The 16,322-nt window shown below is 45.5% G+C and overlaps 1 protein-coding gene across 12 annotated transcripts in view; it reads right to left on the bottom strand.

Moving 5' to 3' along the window:
* Nucleotides 1-6: 6 nt before the first annotated feature.
* The window catches only part of DNM1 (dynamin 1), a 73,134-nt gene continuing 56,818 nt past the window's right edge, over nt 7-16,322 (bottom strand). For 4 of the 12 annotated variants that reach the window (XM_089534787.1, XM_089534790.1, XM_089534788.1 and 1 more), the window contains 6 exons: nt 14,402-14,511; nt 13,997-14,108; nt 11,355-11,525; nt 10,696-10,937; nt 9,791-10,009; nt 7-2,114 (listed from right to left, as the gene is read on the bottom strand). In XM_089534787.1, the coding sequence (XP_089390913.1) occupies nt 2,042-2,114; nt 9,791-10,009; nt 10,696-10,937; nt 11,355-11,525; nt 13,997-14,108; nt 14,402-14,511 (927 nt within the window). In that variant the 3' untranslated portion in view covers nt 7-2,041. Of the gene's footprint in view, nt 2,115-6,466; nt 6,504-9,790; nt 10,010-10,695; nt 10,938-11,354; nt 11,526-13,996; nt 14,109-14,401; nt 14,512-16,322 lie in introns of those variants that run through there. The other 8 variants (XM_089534789.1, XM_089534793.1, XM_089534797.1 and 5 more) reach the window with 5 other exon arrangements.

Here is a 16,322-nt window from a genome sequence, read left to right as displayed (position 1 = left end):
TGCAAGCACTGAGAGAGAATTTTATTCTAGGCATGGAGTCTCCATTATACAGAAATAATAGTTTTATTTCAGCCAGTAAACAAGAGTTGACAGACCACAGACGGCATTGACAGGTACTACTAGCACAGCAAAGATTCACCCACAATTTGAGGGCAACAGAAGAACCCAACGGAGGGCAGCAGAGAATTGGTCTTCTCAGGCTTTGCTGCTCAGGTTGGGCTACATTTTGCTTGGTGCACATGTGTACAATATATATATATATATATGTATAATTCATCTTCCTACTCAAGTATTTGCTAAAGTCAACATTGGAAGCATTAAAGGCTTAAAACGTCTGGACACCATATAGACTTTGTTCTTTATATATATAGATATTTATATATATATTTATATAACAGTAAAGATATGTTTATCGTTACTACAATATAACTTGTTTTGTTTTGTTCTTCAAAGTTCCTTTAAAGCAACTGGGAGGAAGGAAAACCAGTTTCACTAAAGTCACGTCTGATATGTGCAAGCCACAAACTACGACAGAACAAAGCTGTGTGTTGGTTTTGTTTTGTTTTTTAGAGAGATGTGCGTTGAACCATTCCAGGACAGAACAGCTAAGAGGCAGATAAAAGATGGACCTCAAGAGGAGGGAGCAGGGTTACATGTCAAAGGGTGGCTTTGGACTCTCCGGACGAGAGGGGCTAGCTTTGCCGGGGCGGCTGGAATTTAAAGAAAGAGAGACAAGAAGACACACACAAAATGAAATTAAATAAAAGGCAGAGAGAGAGAGAGAAAGAAAGGGAGTGGGAAAGGGACAAAAAACAAAGTAAAACCATAGTTAAAAATATGGGAAAAAACAGACATCAGAATTTGGTGTCAAGAGGATATTCAACAGAAACCAAAAGCAACAGCACCAGGATAAAAGAACTGAAATTGTAAGTGGGGATGGCTTGAAGACTTACAAGGTGAGGGGCTAAACTTGGTTTTCCGAGGGATGGGGTGACAGCGGGCTCTCTTTTTCTTTAAATGCTTTTTTTGTATTTACCCCTCAGCTTACAGGTCAAGAAGAGAATGAGTCAAAACTTGCAGTGAGACAAAACACTTTTCCCCACATTACATACAAACAGGTGTCATCTGCATGCAAGCAAGTAAAGGTTATTTAGAATCATCAGGATACTCAAGACGACAAACAAGTACTGTGAGGTTTTTTTGTAGTTGCTGGGTTTGTCTGAAGCAAAGGTTAAGTGGCATTAAAACATTTACACAGCAAACCGTCCCATTTTTGTGCGGAGAGGAAAAAGTATATGAGCCCCTGTCTGGGTTTGTGGAAAGTCAGTTGCAATACACCAGCTAGCTGCTTCAAATAGCCAGCATCTCTCACCTCAAAGAAGAGAGGGGCAGCCCATTGCGTCGCTTCCTTCCGCTCAGGAGAATTACAGCCTTCTCGGTCTGGAAGACCCTACCATCGTTCCATAACAACCTCCCCACAAATCCTTTATTGCCCCTTTGCTTGAGAGAGGGGCAGGTGGCATTACAAAGCCCCCCAAAGTCTGCACTTTGGAGCAAATCCACATACCAGACATTGTTGAGAACGTTAAAAATTACATTTTTTTCCTCTCTTAACACCCTTTTTCGGAATGGCAAACACCAATGGTTTCATCTTATCTACAGTAGGAGAAAAAAAGTCACTACGTAGCTACTGATTAGTGCGACACGCTACAGCTAACCGATGCGGGCAAGACGCCGTGCGCGAGGCGGCTGCCATCTTGGCGTCCAGCGATGCTCCTGTTAAAGACTACGCTCCAAAGCGCTCCCGTCCTTCCAAGTCCCCCATGCCACTGAACTAGGACTACTCTAGGCTCACAAAGCACTACAGGACGCACGAGAAGACGAAGAAGAAGAGCTCACTCACTCACTAACAGGTATTTCTTAACAACGGAGGGAGGGATGGAGGATGTGAGAGAAGTGGAAGAGAGTGGGAGATGGAGGGATGCGGGGCAGGGAACCCCGGGCACACAGCGCTTGTCGCCAGCTGTCTCTAGGCCTCGGGTTATAAGTCTAAGAGGGACGGTTCAGCTGGTCGGATTATGGTGGGTCGAGTAGGTGAAGCAGGGCCCTTCCGGCTGTGGGAGCAGAGAGAAAAAGAGAAGACGGAGGGGGGGGAAGAGACAAGAAGAGAACACACACACTGAGGTTAGCATGGTGGCCAGTCACAATCAGACATGCTTCTCCACCTCAATCCCGGCCAGTACCTTCACCTTCTCTTAGGCCACAGAGAGCAATGCTATTTAATCCTCAATGTTTTATTCATTGATCAAACAGCTGTCGCAAGCCTCGTGGGTTTATCGAGGCGGATCCTCCAGAAACCAAGCCAATTGCCAGGAAGGGGGCCCTGGTACCCAGGCTGAGCGTTGAGAAGCATGGAGCACAACAATGAGGATGCTACTGTACCAAGCGACCGAGGCGGGTATGTCACACACAATGAGTGGCGTCCTTTGGGAGACGCTGTTTCAGAAGCTGCCGGCCAACCTGGTCTCGCAAACACACCCTACCCATTGGGCGGAGAAGGTGGTGTTCAGCCGTGCCTTTTTGATCCTGACTGTTAGCTGATATAGTTAAAACTACTGGGTCATATTTAAGTAACATCTTTCTGAACATACTTAGGAGCAGTTCTGTAGCCAGAAATGTTGTCATGAGGGTCTCTAAGGGGAGGGGAAATAAAGGCAGCCTAATATGTTTAAAGATATCCAATGCTGTTACTTCAGTTACTTCAACTGGATAGAATTATACCTGCAGCAGGCAAAAAAAGGTTAGGAACTTAACTTTTTTAAAACTAATGTTGTTAACTGCAGGAGGGGATCTGGACTGTGCCCTAAATTAGAAGCTAATGTATGAATTTCTGCATGCAAGGTGCTTCAGGAGAAGAATTAAAAACAGTTTGCACACATATTTTTTGAGTGTTTTTTGGGCTCTGTGGCCATGTTCTAGAAGAGTTTATTCTTGACGTTTCGTCAGCATCTGTGGCTGATGAAACATCAGGAACAAGCTCTTCTAGAACATGACCACATAGCCTGAAAAAACCGAAAAAAACTATGGATGCCAGCCATGAAAGCCTTTGTCTTTAACTATCTATTTTCTAGAACGTATACAAGTCTTAGGAAAATAGACCTGATCTGCCCTGCAGGCAAGTCCCTGAGAGGCCACAGCCCCAAAGCTTATAAAGACCCAGTTGGCTTTGCAAACCAGAACTTCTGGCCTTCCCCAGGCAATCCCAAAATTGCAAAAAGCTCATTCTTGGTTCCCAAGGGCCTCTTGGTACAAATCCAGGGCTTTGGGCAGGCAGAGGTTCCTAACAGCGAGTCCCAGAAGGAAGCAGAGGCAACAGCCAAACCTCCCCAGAAAGACCAGCTCCTCCCCAAGGGAGCTGGAGGCGGCTTCTGTGGCACTGACTGAGGAGGGCTGGCTGGAAGCAGGGAAAGAGATGGCGCTTCGGAAGCAACATGGTCGCCGTCAAACCGCCGCTACCCGCAGATCATGATGTCAAAGCCCCCAGAGCTGCAACATGCCGCCTCTATGAAAGACACTTACAAGGCAGTGAGAAGTTTGCTGGGGGTGATACAGAAACAGGCTGAGGTCTAGCACCTCCATTTGATTCACATTGGCCTCCCTGCATTCAAGGCTTTGGGAAATTCATGCCATTAATCTTGATGAACCTCAAAGAGATAACTCATAACTCTGGACCCTACCAAAACTGGTCTCACTTCTCAAACAAAACAGGTCTGTACCTCCAAAAAGAGGTTTGGTTTTGCTTTGTCTGCAATACTTTCTCATTCATGTACAAAGGCAAATACAGCAGGCCCTTGTTATCCGCCTGGGTTTGGTTCCAGGATAACAAAATCTGTGGATGCTCAAGTGCCATTAAATACAATGGCATAACAAAATGGTGTCCCTTATATAAAATGGAAAATCCAGGTTTGCTCTTTGGAATTTATACTTTTTTGGGATATTTTCAGATTGCGGATGCTCAAATCCATGGATAAAGAGGGCCGACTGTATATGTACAATGAACTTGGCTATTTTTAATCTGTTTCAGCTTGCTGCTGTCAGCTAGGTGATATTTGGCAAATGCCATTTTGCTCACAAGACCATAGGATTTGGAGAACCACACTTACACACACACACACACACACACACATCTAATCCTCAAAGACCATGAACATACCCTTCCTTTTAACTCTTCTTCCACACAGACATAGATACAGGGAGGGCAGAATTACACACAAATCCTTAACCCATATTCTTTAAGCTCAGTTTAGGACCTGTATTTCTTAGCAGCAGACTGTTCACATTTAGGTTCATCCGCACACAGAGAAGCTAGACTCCTGTTAAGTCAGGGGTTCCTTAGTCCGCTCGATGTTTGAGATTTCAGCTCCAAGATTTCCTAACCACTGGCTATACTGGCTGGGGCTTTTGGGATTTGAAGTCGAAAACATCTGGAAGACCAAAGCCCCCTCACAGAGCTTTTTGGGGCAAAATTTGGATTATTTAATGGTGAAGTGTAGCCCTGCAAGGCCTCCCAAGGGCTACTGCACCCTGCCTTACTGGATCACTCTTAACTGGAATCCAAAAAGAAAACAATGCTTTGTCCAGGAGCACTGGGCTTCCTTGGCTTCTTCCAACAAATACGCTGCTGCAAAGTTCAAGAAGAGAAAAATGGAGAAGGGAGAGAAAAAGAAAGAGAGAGAGAGAAAGAGAGAGGGAGAATGCAAAGCAAAGCAGGAGAGGTTCTTTTGGAGGAAGAGGAAATTGGGCACAACGGGGTCAGAAAGCAGATGAAAACCACACAAGTAAAAGCCCCAAGAAAGGCTCTTTGTCCCTTTCGGGTGTTTCCACTTTTTCCGGCTCCCTGAGACACAGAAGGAAAGTCATTGTGGTGTAAGGATAAGGTAAGGTTTGTGTTTGGTTACACACTGGCCACAAAGCACACTTGGCCAGTCAGTGTCATCCAGCTCAGCACTTCAGGTGGCAAATTCCAGAGGCGTCTGCTCTTAAATAAAGACGCTACACCTCACATCCAACTCTTCTCATTGTTTCACTCGACAGGAGAACTTGCTCTTCCCTCCTCTCTATGGAAGGATTTTCTTATTTGCACAGTGCTGCGCACCGCTAGAGATAAGGGCTGCTGGTGTAACAATGGTCTCTTCTATATCTTATATATTATCCACAGGTATCTCACACACAAGGGAGCATTCCCATGCAAGACTAACTGATAGCAAGGGGAACAGACTAGTCTAGGACAAGACCAAAAGCCCCTACGGACAAGCCACAATTCCTCCTGCCGCTAAACAACTAAACTCTAGAAAGCACAGAAGGTGAGCAATACTAGTAATGCTGGCCTAGGAGCATAAATCTAGGCAAATGCAGGGATGCCATACCTTCCAACACTTTTCAGATGAAAACCAGGACACACATGTGGCCAAGCATATCAAAATGTGGCCAAAATGGCCAACGTTTTTAATGAGGACGGACACACAATCGAGGAGAGGCTGCAGCAGTTTGTTTTTGCCTGAGACCACTGGGAAGGGCAAGATTCTGCCCCTCTTCTCTTTCTCCTGCCATTGAATTTACTCAGGTCCACTCACTCCTGCACTTTAAAGTCGGTTTGCTGCAACTGGAGTAAGCTAATAACAAAGGGAGGAGAATGAGAGAAGGAGAGACAAACTGAGATGTTTTAAATGCAGCCCCCCAAAAGTGGGACAACAGGGGATCAATTTGGACAGTTGGAGGGTATGAGATTCGTAGAAGAAATCAAAGTCTTTGGGGTGGCACAAAGGGCTTCCAGCAGCAAAGCTGGGAATGGCCCACCTCTGCCAGAGATCCTCTAAAGAGCCATTATGGATCAGTGGAAACTATATAGGATTGGATGGATCGATGCTGCAAGGCAAATCTTAGGATCATAGAAGCAATCTGAGGCTGGAGAGGAACCCCCGATAAAGCCTAGCTTCTAGGGAGTGATGTTCAAAACAGACTTTGGAAAAGTGATTTAAGACTATATATCCCACTGACCATGCTGGCGGAGGGATTTTGGGAGCTCTTGTCCAGAAAGTAACATTTCCATGGTCCAGTCCTTACAATGCTCTGCTTCCTCCTCCTCCTTTTTTCATTCTCTTCCATCTCACTAGTTTAACAGGTTCTATTGGTTTTTTTTAAAATCCAAATGTTTTCCTCCAGAACAAAAATACAACATCTAAATAATTTAAATTCTTGGCAGGCAAGGATCAACCAGATCTATCAGGCGGGAATCTGCGGGGCCTGGGATAAAGAGAAGGACATCTGGGTGGACTAGTAGGAGAGGCAAGTGGCAGACCGGGGGCATGAAGGCGGATGGGGAGACACAACGGCAGCGATGGGGGTAAGACTAACACCAGTTCATGCATCGCTTGAGGACAGGGATGAGTGCGAGTGAAGAACGTACCGTGGCCGCCAGTCCTCAAGGGTCACTGATAGTGATTCTGAAAGACAACACGAGAGCGACAGGGCTGTTCAGACAATTGGAGGCAAGAGGCCACGCAGTTTGGAAAATGAAGGCACACACAGAAACACACTCGCACACATGGGATGCTTGCAGGGAAAGTGCCCTGGCCTATGCTTGCACGTGCAACCTTATACACACATAACACAGCAGAGGCAAAACTCCACAACTGGCAGCCCCACAAGTCTGCTCACATACATGGCTGCAGGAAGGATAGGGAAAAAATGCCTGAACATTTCGCATAAGACACACACCTGTGCATTTACAACTCAGGCACACAGATACACCTGCACACTCCAGCACCCATCCATTACATGGCCGCTGGTACTCTGAAGGGTGGCAATGCCACACAAAGGGGCAGCACAGCTGCGGACAAACGTATCTCCCTCCAGGAGCAGAAGCTGTGGGTGAGCCATTGGGGGAGGGGGATGCATCCATTACTGAGCCCCTTAGAAAAAATGGCTGATGATGACTAGGGATGATAGAAGTTGTAGTCCAACACTACAAGTAGATGCCGCATTGGGGGATGCTAGTTGGCATCTCTGTGGACAGGTTCATACACTCAGCCTCAAGGGACACAGAAGCTTGGCATTCCAGAATGAGTTCTCACTCTTTCGTCCAAATCCAAACACACACACATCTCTCAAAAGCTGATATATGAGTCCTTTTAGACCCAGGCCAGGCCCCATTTCTCCTCCCAATGTAGGAAAGACAGAACTCTTTTATCAAAAAGAGGACCAAAGGGAGGAAAAAGAAAGAAGGAAAAGACAAACAGCAACGGATGAAGATGGTTGTCTGGTCACTTGTGGCAGAAGACTCTAGCCCTGCAGCCAAGTGTGGACTGACTTATTCTATATACAAGAGATGGCACAAGGGACACCGAGTGGCCATCTGCAGCCATGGGTCAATGGGGAAGTGGGGCCTCTTGATGGAATGGAAAGGGTTTGAGGCAGAAGAGATTGAAAGAGAAAGAGAGAGAAATCAGGTGTCACACTGGAATACCTGAATGCTACCAACAAGACATTTTGTGGCACTTCCTGAACTAGCATCATCATCCATGGGGCAGAATCTACTCCAGAAAAACCTAAAACAGCAATAAACCTGTGAAATATGTAAGGCAGTCTCCTTCTGCCACCTGCCTTTTTGGACTACGACCTCCATCATCCCCAATGTGCATGCTGGCTGGAGATAGCTGGAGTTTAACTCCAACATATTAAACTCCTGGTTGCATTTTTTTTTCCTGCAACAGGATTTTCCTCATCAGGGAATTGGTCAAAATCCTATTTAATATCAGTATTTATACCCCTCTCCAGCTGCAGGGCTGATCTGCTCTGACTGGGGCCCATGTCAGCAGAAGTGGAATGACTCAAGAAAGCCACCTTTCCATCTCAGGCGGACAAGATACAGAGCTGATGGACCCATCGCTCCCATAACTTGCAAAATCTGTGCAGCCACTCATTCAAGAAGAGAACACACCACCAAAACCAGATGCAATGGTGGGCATTGTTACTCTCTCTGTCCACATAGGCTTCTGATTCTTGCATGGCAAAAGGGGGGGGGGGGTTAGAATATATGACCTTTGGGAGTCCCTTCTAACTCTATGGTTTTAAAATCTTTCTAGGAAAAGAAAGGCAAGCCTCTGTGCTGACATTGGAAGCCATCTGTCTGGATGCCACTGTCTGTGCCCATTTCCCAATGTGTGTCCTGCTTATTACTGTTCAGAGGGGCAGCGGATCAGCGGTATGAAAATGTTCCTGAATACCTGATGCGCTACGAATGTGTACAAATATACACATAACACAAGCACACCTAGCTTTTTTGTTTTACACTCTTTCCTGATGCTGTGTGGGTGACTCTGGGAAGAAAACAACGTGGAAATTGATCCCACAATCTTTTACTTAGTTAACATTATTCTTTTAGGATGCCCTCATAGATAAAACCCCCTAAATAATCCAAAATTTTACAAATGGCATAAAGGTTGCGGCAGGATTTAGAGAGAGAGGGAGGGAGAGAGAGAGAGAGAGAGACTACTTTATTTCAGTTGCATGAAATATCTTTGCCAGTATATAGAATATATATTTGTTGCATGTGAATGAAGGAACAGCACAAAGGGAGTGATGTGGGGTGAAATGTGGCCATGAAGACATAGGCTGGGAAGAGGAGAAAGACTGCACACTGAAATCCAAACAAAAGATGTGCATGGAAACTAAACTGAAAAGAGGGAAAAAGGAATGAGAAGGTTGGATGTGAAGAGAGAAGCAAGACCCACAAATACAAAGCAAAAGCAGCAGCAGCAGCCAAAGCGGTCCACGTTGGCAACCACAAACTCTGGATGAAGGGCTGGTGAGAGAACCACGTTTGGGGCCAAGAGGCACCTGTGGACAAGGCCATGTGCCTGAGGAGGGAGATGCAAGAGATGACCCCATAGAAAGCCGAGATAACTGTTTGTGCATTTGAGCGCCGATGCTTGTACAACCACCACTGAGACAGCAATGTCCTGCATCAGACTCCTCCACTCCATCTCCTAGCCTAGGTCTCCTCCGCTGTGTATCTACTCAGCAAAATGCTCACTAGAAGCAAGGAGAGCTCAGATGGGAAAACTCTTCGACAGCATCTAGGATCCTCCAGCCGACATCCCAAAGCACCAGCCGGTCGAGGGTTAGTGAATCTGATCTAGTGACCTGTAGGGTCCAACTCAGTATAAAGCAAACCTTTGCAGTCATGCATATCATAACAAGTATCAACTCTGTCTGGATCCTTTACAGAGAAAGCTGCTTCCCATACATCCCAACATTCATTAATAGCAACAGAGAGAGAAAAATGTCCCAGTTTCTCTAAGACAACATTAAGCTTGCATGAACTAACGCTGAAACAAAATCTGTACTGACAATCTCTGCAAATTCTCTAGTTCAGTTTAAAAAACCCCCACTAAAATCATTTATACTTGCATTCCCTCCCATACATCAAAACTCAGTGCCAATTCTGGATACCTCATTTGTTATTTTTTAAAAACAACAACAACAACAACAACAATACACACACACACACACACACACACGTTTAAAACAGGTGACAGAACATCATCAACTATTTCCAAGTAAGTGGCTTACTTTCTGACTTACTTCCAGCACAGTCCTGAACATTTTTATTCGAAAGTAAATATCAATGGGTTTTGGTTCCCTAGTAAGCAGCTTCCATTTGCAGCCCCGGTGTAGCCAATGCCCAATGCCCATTCCTCCTTTCTGCCCATCACAGAGCCACACTTACCTGGGGACGCCGGGAGGCGCACGGTTGGGCCGAGATGGGACCTGGGGGGGAGGCCCAAAAGGATCGGGAGAGGCCCCTGGCCTAGAGGGCACAGGAGGCGCACCACCCAGAGTGGGACCACCAGCAGGCGGAGGTCCAGGAGCTGGACCGCGCGACCCAGGCCTGGCGGGCGGGACTGCCGGAGCTCTCCTCTGCGGCGTTGGGCTGGAGGTGGGAGACCTAGCAAAGAGAGAGAATGAGGAAAAGAGGGAGAGAGGAAAAGAGCAATGCGTCACTCAACAGCGGGCCAGCATGATGACAGAGATGCTTCCTAAAAGCGCTTGCTGCCTCTCAAGTACCCTTCACAGTCAGAAGAGCTTTTCAAGAGAGCTGAAAGCTGTCTGAGGACACATGAGGCACAGATGGGTAGATCTGCGTTTATTTTGCCACACTACCAGCTCTTCCCAAGCAGGATTTGCAGGTGTTCAGAGCACTGAAAGCTACTTGTTAAAAGTACAGTCAGCCCTCCTTATCCACGGATTTTTAAAACAAGCATCTATGGCTTGAAAATATTCCCCAAACATATAAATTCCAAATAGCGAACCTTGATTTTCCATTTTATATACGGAATACCATTTTACTATGCCACTGTATTTAACGGGACTTGAGCATGGATTTTGTTATACATGTTTGGTCCTGGGACCAAACCCCAGCATGTCAGGCTTCACATAGGTTTTGTGGAATTTTTTATATATCAGCCAGCCTTCAAGGTCCCAGCAACGGCCAGGGTAGCCTTCATGACCTCAGCTGGTGCGGCGCAAAGACCGAGCATCCCTTCTTGCCTGCCCTGCCAGGAGGCGCCCCATCTAGTTGCTCAAAGAGGCATCAGGAAGGTCTGCGGGGGCCTCCGCCTGAGCCTCGGGTACCTGCGTCCGGACGGTATGTTCTGCACCTGCAGCCAAGAGTCGTCCACCGGCGGGGGCAAAGGAGTGCTGATAGTGGTGGTGTTGATGTCCCCGATGATGTTCAGCGCCTCTCTCAAGGCATGGTACATGCGCAGCATCTCGTCCCGCCGCTGGGCTTGCTCGGCTGACTCCTCCATCAGGGTGTTCTGGTCTCCGCAGGAGTAGAGGTTGGCCAGCAGCTCCGAATGGATAAACTCCTTGGTCTGTAGGAGGAGGGAAAGCCACGGGTTGAGAGCAGAGCCAGAGTTTGGGGAAAGGTTATCTCTTTGGGACTGGGATGCACAGAATCCACCATCTTCCTAGGATGCAGCTGATATCTCCCAGATTCCGCCAGCCTGCATGGTTGCCATTTCAAAGGGTAACTTTTCCAAATTCGGAGTAGGTACGCAACATAAGTTATATGTATATAACATAGATACACACACAGACACACACACATATATATCTTGTGATGCATACCTACTCTGATTTTGGAAAAGTTACTCCTTGAAATGGCAACCCTGCAGGCTGGTGGAATCTGGGAGATATCAGCTGCATCCTATGAATCATCCCCTTCTGAGGATGCAACTGATGCTACAAGGTGATATGCATTCTCATGTACCATGTAATAGCATACATACATTGTTGATCATAAGGTGCATGATGGTCTTAGGCATGAGGTCGCGGACGGTCTTGTTGACGATGGCCATGTAAGAGTCCACCAGGTTCCTGATGGTTTCCACCTGCCTCTCCAGCTGAGGGTCCATGGAGTGCATTAGACTGTCTGATCCGTTCTCTTCCGACTCACTGGACTGCACAGGATTTGGGAAAGAGAGGATGTGTCTTCAGTATTACATTGGCATCTCCTCAGTACCAGAGAGCAAATGAGAAGGAGGAACATGACCCATTTTTATATTTCAAAGGTAGTAGTACATGTCCATGGACCACAAGGTAAAATAGCACTGACCTAGAGTGTTAATTCGTACATCGGAATGACAAGAAGCAAGGAAATGCTCAGCCAAAAAAGGGGACGTTGGCTTGCATAAAATTGTATGTTGAGTGTGCAAATGCACATGTTGAAATAATTGCTATAATATAAAAATATAAAGACAGCATCGTAGCGGGGGAAATAGGGTTCATGTTCAGTCTGCTGCATAGGATCTGCTAGTTTACCTTGCAACTGGTCTTGGACTAGACAACCATTCAAGAAAGGATGCTTTCAAATAGAGGGATGATGCCTGACAGACCTTCAAACAGAGGACTGTAGAGCAAGATACTCTATGTCTCTCCTTCGTAGAATATGGGGGTTTCATTTTAGGTCTGGTTCCACCAAGTTTTCCTCCTACTTTAATTGCAAAGAGCTTTGCAAAGACCTTAGGATGCTGCTGATATCATTATTATTATTATTTGCAAAGAACTTTGCAAAGAACTTAAATATGTAATCCCCAAAGTTTTGGAAACCCAACGTTAAGAGAACTGGAAATCCGAACAACAACAAAAATGAGAAAGAAAAGGGGCCAAATGAAAAGGGAGGAAAAGAACAAGATGGGAGGAAAGGGAGAATAATCTGGACACAGCTCAAGAACGGAGCAACCCAATTCCGAAGGAGGCGCATTCAGATGGATAAAAGGAAAACCAAAGCAAGAATAAAAAGTAAATCAAGCAGACAACATGGCAGGAAAGGAAGGGAGGAAGAAGACATTTCCCTTAAGAGACACAGAGGCAAAAGTATAAATAAATTCAAAAAGAAAGAAGAAAAAAAGATTAAAAGTAAAAATGAGCAGAAACAGGTGATGCGATTTCCACCGCAGGGTAGAAAAGGCGGAGGGGCCGACACTTACTTTGTCTTTGTCCTGAAGGGCCAAGTTTGAGCACAAAAAGCAAAATGCAAAAAGAAAAAAAGGAAAAGAAAAGAAAAGAAAAAAGGTGACCATTAAAAAAAAATCCTCTGTATTTTACTTTGCAACATCAGGTGCACTTAAGTACCCAATTTAGCCGCGAAAGGACCCAATGTTTCCCACGAAAGAGTGGGAAACCCTATAAAATACAGGCATGAAAGGCTTCCTTATTGACCACAGCCAAAAAAAAAAAAGGGGGGGGGATAACAATAATACTGGATCATTAATGCAGATTCCAAAAGAAAATTACTTACCAGGAGAACCAAAGTGGGATCTAGTGGAAATGTATTGGACTAGAAACTATACCTTGAAAAAGGACTGTCTATAAGGCATAACAAGGGATGAGCAACGGAGGAAAAGTATACTAATCTGGTGGGGCAAAGCATGAAAAGGGGAGAACGGGTATTTTAAAAACCTGCATCCTCATTGCAGAAATAATCCAGTTTGACACCACTTTAGCCACCGTGTCTCAATGCTATGGAAATCTAAAAATTAATAGTTTTGCGAGACATTTAGCCTTCTCTGTCAGGAGCTCTGGTGCCACAACAAAATACGGTCCCCAGAATTCCCATAGCACTGAGCCATGGCAGTTAAAGTGGTGTCAAACTGGATTATTTCTGCAGAGTGGATGCAGCCCAGTCTTAAAAGACATTGGATTTAGGAGATTCCACTGCCTCACCAACAGATGGTAGTATCACCACTGAGGAGGTCTATAGGAGCTAGTGACTAACGGAGGAGTGATCAAAGAGAGGGGTGTTGGAAGGAGATATTTAGCGTAATTACGTAAGGACATGTGGGGATCTATTCCGCAATGTTGCGCCATATAGGATCTCAGCCATGATCTGCAGGGCATGGGATGCTTCATTTTGACAAACCCAGCTTTGCATCTCTGCAAATTCAACCATAATGGTTCTGAACTAGGCTTGCCACCTCTTTTCTTCCAACAGGCTCCTTGTCTTTAACACCACAAAGACAGATAGGTATAACATAGGCTTCAGTCTCCTTCCTCAGATGCATTTAGTGGAATGGAAACCAGGGAGACACACACACACACACACACACACACACACACACACACACACACACCATTTGTATATTGGACATTCTCATGTCCCAATGGCATATATATGTCTGTCTCTGGTTTCCGCTCCACTAAATGCATCTGAGGAAGTTGACTGAAGTCTAGGAAAGCTCTTGCTGCCAATCTCACTTTCAGTGAGTCTCAAAGGTGTTACATTCTCACCTGAACAGGTAGACAGCATGAGCCAAGAAACAGGGCTGGCCTCTGCAGGGCTAGCATTGTACTCGCTAGCCACAGTTTGTCGTGAGACATTTTCACGTCCGCCCACTTTTTACGCTTCGGTTACTCTCCGCCATCGACTCACCCCGACACGCTCCGGGTAAACGCCGGCGCGCAAGAAGGAGGCCTTCCAGCTGTCTACCTCCTCTTGGGTCTCACAGGCCAGCTCCAGTTGTCGGTAGTCTTTGTAAACATTCCTGAAACGAAAGAGGAGGAGAGGCAGGACAAGAATACGAATTAGTCCTTTCTGTCTCGGTGGTGATGCAAAGGTAATGTTAAACTCTGGACTTCATGATCTTTCTGCCCTAATGCCAAACTCTCATCCTCTGCCCTTATTGCCTTAACACTTGTCAGCCTCTGCTTTTCCTGCTCTGACTCTTATCATCATCTGCCCCTTTTTTTCCTGGACACCAAACTGCCCTCCTCTGCCCTTCCAAAAACATTGCATTTGGGGACATGGTCTTCAAATCTGACAGATAAAGGGTCGCACCTCTGCTCAGTGTTGAAGAGGGCAAAGATGTGCTTGCTGGACATGAAGCCCTTCTCGATATCTCGCACCTTCAGGTTATCCACTGGCAGCATGTACTTCTTCTCCTTCTCCTGCGAAGTAGAAAGATCAAGAATCGGTTACCATCAGTCGCTTTCTAGCCTTGCTACATGCTCAACCTTTTAAGCGCACAGGTAGGCAATCTGATGTCTTCCAGATTTTTGGGACAACAACTCCCACAATCCCTACACATGGAGCATGACTAATGGGTTGATCTTATTATCCTATTTGCAAGTGGATGAGGGCTCAATAAAAAGATGGGTGTTAATGCTTTTTTGTGACCACTTTCATGGCAGGTTTTCTGCGACGTCGTGTGAAATGGTTTCGCGTAATTTATGGGATATTCACAGATAAACTCCTGATCTCCTTTGTGTGTTCTTTGACATTGTTTTGCTTTGTTTCATCCTTGAGATCCTTTGTTATATGCCCCTACGTTTTGCACTCAACTTGTCCAAGGGTCATAGCAAAATCCGTAATTTTGGCACCCAAACCTGCCCTCGACTTATGCACGAGGTTGACTTATAGTTGAGTATATACGCTAAGCTCCAAACGCGAGTCCCCAAACCCATCTTTCTGTAAAGTTCTTGCCAACCTAGAGAGATGCTGGGACCTTAGAGTGGTTCGGAGGCAAAACCGTTGTGCTGAAAGGAGGGGCGACCATTCCTGGCTGACGCTTGCTCAGAAATGTGCCCCGTACACAACTGTGGCTGTCTGGAATGTGCGTCACGCCGGCCCCGTTGGCTGGAAAGGGAAGAAATTCAATCCCTTTTGGCAGGAAGGACAGAGAATGGAAAAGCCAGGCAGGCAAAGGCTGTCTCTGCAGATACCAAACCCTAATAAGAAACCACAGCAGCCATGGTTGCTGACTTACTAGGCCTAGTAGCGCGGTTATGGGGAAAGAGTATGCTGGGCCTTTCCTCCTCCCGCCGTGTTGCAAAGAGTAGAATCAAGATGATATTCCGTCTCATAAACAATCATAGCCACAGGAGTCCGAAGAATGCAAACAGACCTTAGTAAATGAACCCTTAATGTAATGTTACTTGGCTGAGAAAACCTACTAGCATACTCTCTTGCCTCCCAGTTTGCAACTACACTGTGGATCTACTCCAGTGAGTTCTGGTACTCCAGGTTCCTTGGAGTAAGAAGTGGGGTTACATAAGGGTGGCATGCTTATTTGGCACATGAAAAAGATCAACAAAATACAATACTTTTTAAATCTCTGCATTAGGAAAGCCCCAATTAAAAGATGGAATCAATATCAAAGGAGGGTTTCCCCAAAAACGACTATGTGGATTTTCCCCTTTACAGGGAAAAAGAAATGATTAGAGAGGAAAGATGGTTAAAATACAAAGATATTTAAAAACAAACAAACAAGAGTTTAAGTGAATTATGGCATCTAAAGAAGAAGCACAAAAGGAAGGAAGATCCTCTGCGTTGGTTCACTCAGAGACAAATTTAAGAAAGGTTTATAATGGATGTGGGTTTGAAAAAGAAAAGCAAAAAACAGAATTAGGAAAGATATAAGCTGAGGAGAAAGATAAGAGTAATTGGGAAATTAGAGGGAATATTATTGAAATGTGCAACGGAAGGTGAAAAGTTACTCCTTTTTTTGAACTATAGCTCCCATAAAGAGAAGGGTATTTCTTGGAGGTCTGCTGGTGCCAACTTCAGTTTCCTTCAGATGTGGCTTTTCATTAAGGCCTTTGTGGCTTATTTTACTTTCACATGAAAGAGATTGCGAGTTTATTGCGTGAATATCCCGGAAAAAATCGCATCATTACGCGAAATCATTTCACATAACGGTGCATAAGACCCGCCATTAAAGCAGCCACAAAGAAGCATTGACGCGTCTCTTTTTACTTTC

The sequence above is a fragment of the Sceloporus occidentalis genome, unplaced genomic scaffold (genome assembly GCF_023333645.1).
Source record: "Sceloporus occidentalis isolate IW3139 unplaced genomic scaffold, rSceOcc1.0.p SCAF_8, whole genome shotgun sequence".
Taxonomy (NCBI): Eukaryota; Metazoa; Chordata; class Lepidosauria; order Squamata; family Phrynosomatidae; genus Sceloporus; species Sceloporus occidentalis.
Note: the sequence above shows the minus strand (reverse complement) of the source record. Positions and strands in the feature narration are given on the sequence as shown.